General features: G+C 30.7%; 1 protein-coding gene across 1 annotated transcript; it reads right to left on the bottom strand.

The window, feature by feature from the left end:
* LOC127154871 (cadherin-like protein 26) lies at nucleotides 1-6584 on the bottom strand. Its single transcript, XM_051096743.1, has 10 exons — nucleotides 6460-6584; nucleotides 5276-5398; nucleotides 4986-5132; nucleotides 4785-4908; nucleotides 4509-4687; nucleotides 2697-2831; nucleotides 2293-2506; nucleotides 1995-2207; nucleotides 546-671; nucleotides 1-378 (listed from the first exon to the last, which is right to left on the bottom strand). Exons 1-9 carry the CDS (start codon nucleotides 6490-6492, stop codon nucleotides 559-561), a joined length of 1281 nt encoding a protein of 426 aa, XP_050952700.1. The 5' UTR covers nucleotides 6493-6584; the 3' UTR covers nucleotides 1-378; nucleotides 546-558.
* Nucleotides 6585-7429: the final 845 nt, after the last annotated feature.

The raw sequence follows: 7429 nt of genomic DNA on the forward strand, positions 1-7429 counted from the left end.
TATAAAAAAGAAATTCCTTCATATAAACACTATAAACATATCAGTGTAAGAATATTTCAGTACAATATCACCTAACCAGTCCAAGCAAGTGCTAAGAACTGTTTATGAATAATTTGGATATAATCATATGACACTTACATATTAATTCACAGCATGCAAAATTAAAAATCAATCTATTTCTAAAGTAATTCACATTGTATGATTGTGCATTTGAAACCAAAACCAGCCCTTCCTCCTAATTCACAGTGTAAAAGCAAGCAGTCTGACACATAGCGCCCTTATGTCCTTCATATTTTCACTGCATATTCAGTGACATACTGAATTTCTGGCAGCCTCTCAGTTCCAGCTGTGGCTTGCAAAGTTCATCTGACGTAAAACCTGCCAGGATAACAGATTAGATTAATATACTGTTTAGTTTACATAATCAGAAAATGAAACATATCTTCATATCATATTTTAAGGGTATTTAAATAACAAATACTGTTAAAATAGCTGAGATTGGTGCTAGATGATTCTAATAAATAAAACTGCAAAACAGTGCTTACCATGCAAACGAGTTCAACGTGTTTCCACAACGTCAGGACTAAGAGATTGTTCTGATTCCTCCACTAACTGCATGTGAGACTTTCCAGGTTTCTTTGCTCTCATCTGACACACTATCGACAGGACACCTTTTTGTTTTAAATCACACAAACACACAATTATTAGATTCATAACTTATAAACCATTGTTCAAAAGTTTGAGGTCAGTTAGGCTCACTAAGGCTGCATTTATTTGATCAAATACATTACAGTAAAATATATGAATACAGTAAAAACAGTAATATTTTGAGATATTATTCTGATTTAAAATAACAGTTTTCAATGCATTCGTTTGATCCAAAGTGCAGCAAAAACAGTAACATTTTGAAATAGTTGTACTATTTAAAAATAACTGCTTTCTATTTGAATATGTTTTAAAATGTAATTTATTCCTGTGATCAAAGCTACATTTTCAGCGTCACATGATCCTTCAGAAATCATTCTAATATGCTGATTTGATGCTTAAGAAACATTTCAGATAATTATCAGCGTTGATATTGAACATTTTTTGTTAAATACTTTTAATGAACAAACAAACAGCATTTTAAACAGCATTTAACCAAATATATAAATAAAGTTATATAAATAATAGCTTAATACATTTTTAGTTTCAATAGTTTTTATTGTTTTTTCTCTTCATTATGATCCCTAGTAAAAAATACATTTTCTAAAATAGATTTAAAATACATTTATTTATTGCTAAGTATACTACAAATACTTTTACATCTTATGTACTTAATAAAAATATCCTGCAATTGTACTTTTAGTGTACTAAACTGGCATATTTAAAGCCTGCTAAATTGGAATTAAACTAATTTTATACTTTAATTTTACACTTTAATTGTGTGGAAGTAGTGCTGAAGTCCTACTAAAGATATACTAAAGTATATTTGATTGTGCTAAAGCGGAACTATTACACATATACTTTAGGTACACTTTAAATATTATTAGTCTTTAAATGCTAAATATTTAAAAAATCATGCAATCCTCATCAATAAACATTAAAACATATTTTAGGCTTAATATTAACGATTGTGCACAAGTTGTAATCCAAATAAAGTTATCAGTGTTGATACTGAACATTTTTTGTTAAATGAACAAACAAACAGCATTTACTTGAAATGTAAATCTTTTGCAACATTATAAATGTCCTTACAGTTATTTTTGAATAATTTAACACATCCTTGCTCAATAAAAGTATTAATTTCTTTAAAAAATCTTACTGACCAAAGCTTGTGTGTTCTGATTCATATACAATTGATTTAATGTTTGTGATGTAAAAATACATCCTCCAGTCTCAGTTTAATATGCAGTGTCAGGTTGCAGATGCAAAACTGTCATTTTTGGATGAATTAAACAAATGTAAACTTCCTTTAAACAAACATTGTGCTTAACATGAAATCCCTCTCTTACCCAGCAGCGCCGGGATGGTGAGGATTATGGCAGCGACGGCAAACATGTTCGGCTTTGCTGCTTGGTCTTTGCAGTATGCGGAATCATTGCATTCGCACACATAAATCGAAAGGGTCTGCAGTGAAAACTGGCCTTGGCTGTCAGAGATATTAAGGATGAGTTTGTGATCGCCCACATGTACGCTGCTCTTTTTAATCAGCTTTACAGATGTGCCTGTGAGGAAAACACAAAATGGAATTACACTGGAAACAGGTTCATTTGATTGCTATAATGTTAAACAAGATGATTTTTCTGTTACCATAGTTAGACTGAAGCCTCCATTTTTCCTGGATGTCTCCAGCCAGCTCAAAGTATAATGGTTTGCTGTACAGGTCTGGGTTGAGAGCTGTAATGTCAGTTGTCTCATCTGACAGACACATGGTCAGTTTATCAACCTCTAGCATCGGTCCAGTCTCCAATTTCTCCTTTACAGCCACTTGTCTCAAGAATACTGAGGGGTCAGCTGCATCTTTCTGGATAAACAGTGATTGAAATGAGCATTTATGTTAATCTGGAGTTTCCTCTAGAGTGATGGCTATTTGTTCTCAACTCACTGATAATTTATTATACATGACAATCATCAAAAACAATTCAAACAGCATCACTTGATTGAAATAGCAACACCTGATAAGCTTCGAAGGCAGAAACATTTTGTTTACTTACTGTTTTTTCAACGAATTCTGGATTCGGATAGTTGGGTTTGTCGATGATATTCAGTATCACTGTGCTTGTGCTAGATAGCTGCACCTTTTCCCCATGATCCTTTGCTTCAACCAGAATAGTGTATGTTTGGGCCTTCTGCATTGAAAAAGGCACAGTGAAGTTTAATACTGTATCTGTGTCAGATGAGCTTTGACCTTTTGATCTAAAAAGCTAACATGCATGGAAACTCCTATTACAATCTAATACAAAATGAGATTTGGTTTTATGCTAAAATGGGACCCTGGATCACGAAACCAGTCGTAAGTAGCACAGGTATATTTGTGGCAATAGGCAAAAATACACTACATTTTATGGGTCAAAATGAGCGATATTTTGTACATTTTTGATTACTAATATGCTTAATTTGGACAATTTTTAAGGTTATTTTTTCAATATTTAGATTTTTTTACAACCTCAGATTCCAGATTTTTAAATAGTTGTATCTCGGCTAAATATTGTCCTACTAAAAATGTTAAAATTGCTAATACATTCTGTTAAAAATTTGTTTCTGAAACAGTAAAAGACAAAATAAATAAGAGTGTGCATAATAAAGAAAAGAAAACAACAACAACAAAATTCTAAATTAATTTCTATCTAAATTTAGTAACTGTAATAATGACGTGATATAATCAATAAATAAAATTATGATATAATAAAATATTTTTTTATGAATATTGTTACATTTATTGACTATAACGCAAAGTCACAGCGGTCTGTAGAAGCCTTTTATTTATTTTTTTTTACATGTTTTTATCATGTTTTTTTTCAAATATCAATTATCACTGAAGCAGTTTTGTTTAAAAAAGAAAGGAAATTTTAATAAATAAACAAATATGTAAATAAGGTTATATAAATAATAGCTTTAATACATTTTTAGTTTAAATAGTTTTTATTGTTTTTTCCCTTCATTATGATCCCTAGTAAAAAAAAAACACATTTTCTAAAATGGATTTAAAATACATTTATTTAATGCTAAGTATACTACAAATACCTTTACATCCTATGTACTTAATAAAATTATCCTGCAATTGTACTTTTAGTGTACTAAACGGGCATATTTAAAGTCTGCTAAATTGGAATTAAACTAATTTTGTACTTAATGCACTTTAATTGTGCGGAAGTAGTGCTGAAGTCCAGCTAAAGATATCCTAAAATATATTTGATTGTGCTAAAGCAGAACTATTACACATTAATTTATTTAAAACTATTACACATATACTTTAGGTACACTTTAAATATTAGCGGTCTTTAAATGCGAAATATTTAAAAATCCTACAATCCTCATCAATAGTTAAAACATATTTTAGGCTTAATATTAACGATTGCGCACAAGTTTTAATCCAAATAAAGTTTAATTACAATTATTTTTATATCAGTAAGTCTCGAGTAATATGTCAGTAAATATGTTAATAGACTTGAACTATACTAGGGACATAAGGACAGTTGTATCACTTTGACATTTTGGACTGAAAAAAATCAAAATGATCTTTAAAATTGACCAAAAAATATAAAAATTAATTCTAATATTGAAATGAACAATTAATGCTCTTCTTAGAAGATGTGTGAATCATCATTGTGTTATTCACTGTGAATCCAATCATTGCCTGAATTTTTTATTTTTTATTTTTTTCAATAAATGAATGGACCCAGACAAAGCTGGCATCATGTCATTGCTCCATATAAAATACTGATAACACTTTAATTTCTCAGTGAATGGATGGATGTTAAAATAAAAAAAAGAACTTCAGGATGGAAAAAAACGCTATACGTTACCTCATAATCAAAGTATCCCTTGAAAAACATGGTTCCTGTCTGATCTCCTTTTTTCTGATAAATGAAGAACTGAGTGGTGGACGTAGAGGGAGACACTGAGAGGATTCTCAAAGTAAATTCTGAGTTAGCTGTGCCAGACTGGTCAATGTCATTTGCCAGCACTGTGACCAGAGGCGTACCTTTGGGTAACACAATACAAAAAGGATCAGGTGAAATGTTGCTCTCTCACCTGGAGACCAGCTGGTTTAAACAAGCTTTGCATATTAGAGTCAGTACCTTGTTGAGTTGACTCATCTACTGCACGTTCATACACGTCCCGATTGAAAACAGGAGTGTTGTCGTTAACGTCCAGAATATCAATATCCACAACAAACCTTGTGTTTTCTTTTGAAAAATTGATCTGCAAGTCAACAAAATAACAGTCAGTTTTAACCAAAATACTAATTTAACCTAGTCACTACTTACTGCAAGACTTACTCTCAGTCGCTTGTACTGCTCATAGTCAACTTTTCCGTGAACGTAAACTGTTCCGTTCCTGTTAATGGAAAGAATTCCTTTGGGATCTTGATCGATGCCCTGTCCGTGAATGGAGTATTCTTCGATAACTTTCTTCTCAATGTTTAACTATGAAAAACGGAGGGAACATTCAAAATGATTAATTTGGTTGTAAACAACTCGGACTTCTGTGCTCATACAAAGATTTATATTGCTTTCTTGTTGTTGCTATAAAGTGGCTGATTACTATAAGGTTTCAGCTTTTAACCTACATCTCCCAGTTTGTATGGGAAAGGACCAGTCTGCTCCTCTTCCATAGACAGTTCATCCACAATCCAGGCTCGCTTTTTGCGTATGTTTAGTTTTGATGTTGTTGCACACTGAATGCAGACAACCTGGAAAAGAAAATATTACACAAACATTGCAATTTATCAATTCATAAAATCAGTAATAAATTATTAAAGACATTACCCGTTAGCAATCATGTTCTGGAGGATATAAGAAACTTGTAACCAATAATAAGATTGTTTTTACAGTGTCTTAACATTAATTGCTTGAAAAGTTTTACTTTTTGACAGGCCCTAAAAAAGTAATAGATTTAAAATAGTAGATTTAAAATACATTTATTTCATACTAAATATAGTTCAAGTCAATTAACATATTTACTGACATTTCACTATATATATATATATATATATATATATATATAGAACAGTTGTAATTAAACTTTATTTGAAGTACTACTTGTGCACAATGCACATTTTCTACTGTTAAGTCTAAAATGTTTTAATGTCACTACTGATGATTTTAGCAGACTATTTATTTATATATTTTGAATTTAGCCGACTTTATACCAGTTTAGTATACTAAAAGTACAATTGCAGTGTGTTGTTATTACGTACATAATTTGTAAATGCATTTGTAGTATACTTAGCATGAAATAAATGCATTTTAAATATATTTTAGTATATTTATTTTTCACTAGGGCTTAATGTCAATGCAACATATATTGAATATCTGCCACTGTTAATTTATTTCCAGTTTATAAAAATGATCTTCACACTTAAACATGCTTATAATGACAAAATATGTAAATATTCATCACCTTAAATGGCACAAAAACAGTACTTTAACATTAGAAAACTAGCTAGAATTAGTGCTTAAAGTATTTGTTTTTACAAAATGAGTAAAGTTTTAACATTTCATTTTGCAGTGTCCTTTTATATGTACTTGAATTACAGTATTAAAAGTAAATAATGCATTAATTAATTATAAGTAATCACAAGCAACAAACCCTAATGCTATGTAAGTACGTCATTGATTAATATTGCTCAGTACTTGTAATTGTATAATTACGCTGTAACATGGACACCTTAAACTAATGTATAAACAAATTTTCATCACATTGAAAACTTTAATATTAAACTAATAAAATAAAATAATTTCTGTTACTTACTGCAACAAGGAAAACAATCACAATAGTCTTCATTTTAAGCTGCGAGAATGATTCTCAGATTCAGGGACTTGTGAAAGTGCATGTGAAGCTGGTTGTGCTACTCGTTTAAATAGAGTCAAAGTGGGACGACTTGACAAGGTTTCTCTGGAAATCCATGAAATCATTTGAACTACTATTGTCTGTTGACCTTTCTAAGGAACGGTACATGAAAGATTCTGGCGAGATTCCAGGCATTCTTTAACACGGAAAGCAAGAATCTGAGATGCTTGTAAAACAGGTTGTGGTTTCAATTAAATCGAAAATAAAAATATTTTTAAAATGTTAAACTGAACGATCCATGACTTTACCTTGAAAATAGAGTAAAAAAAAAAAAATAATAACAGTGTTTAATCTATCTGCAGCATGTTTACTGCTGTATTCAAGAGAATGTGTTCAGCTTGTACTTCCTTATGACTTTCATACGTCAGGTATTTTATGAATTCATTTATATCCTTCCAAGCAAATAACCCCCACTTCGCATTAATGACTAAACACAACACACTGCATCGAGTGTAGTAGTCAGTATGTAATATAATGTGTTTAGTGCTCTACTGAGCAATGATTTTTATGTTTTGAAGCATTGAGGATTTCATCTGAACTCTGCCCAGTGAAAAACAAATACGAATGTCATTGTTTTTTTAAACTGTTAAACCGAACAATAACATGCAACTAAGATAACACCAGCATTTGGCCATTTGTGATCATCAGCTATTGTTTTCTAAATATAGTGTCAGATCAGAGGCCTTTGGTGAAAAGAAAAAGGCATTTATGGAAGTCAAAGAGGATGATCAGATATCTTTGACTTTGACTTTTTAAAAGATGTATCAATACACATAGGTCACACTTAAAAAAAAACTTCTTAGACCAAATCAACTAATCAAACTTTATTTCTGGTAATCAAAAGATCATTTAAATTAGATTGGAACCAATA

The sequence above is a fragment of the Labeo rohita genome, chromosome 23, assembly GCF_022985175.1.
Source record: "Labeo rohita strain BAU-BD-2019 chromosome 23, IGBB_LRoh.1.0, whole genome shotgun sequence".
NCBI classification, from domain to species: domain Eukaryota; kingdom Metazoa; phylum Chordata; class Actinopteri; order Cypriniformes; family Cyprinidae; genus Labeo; species Labeo rohita.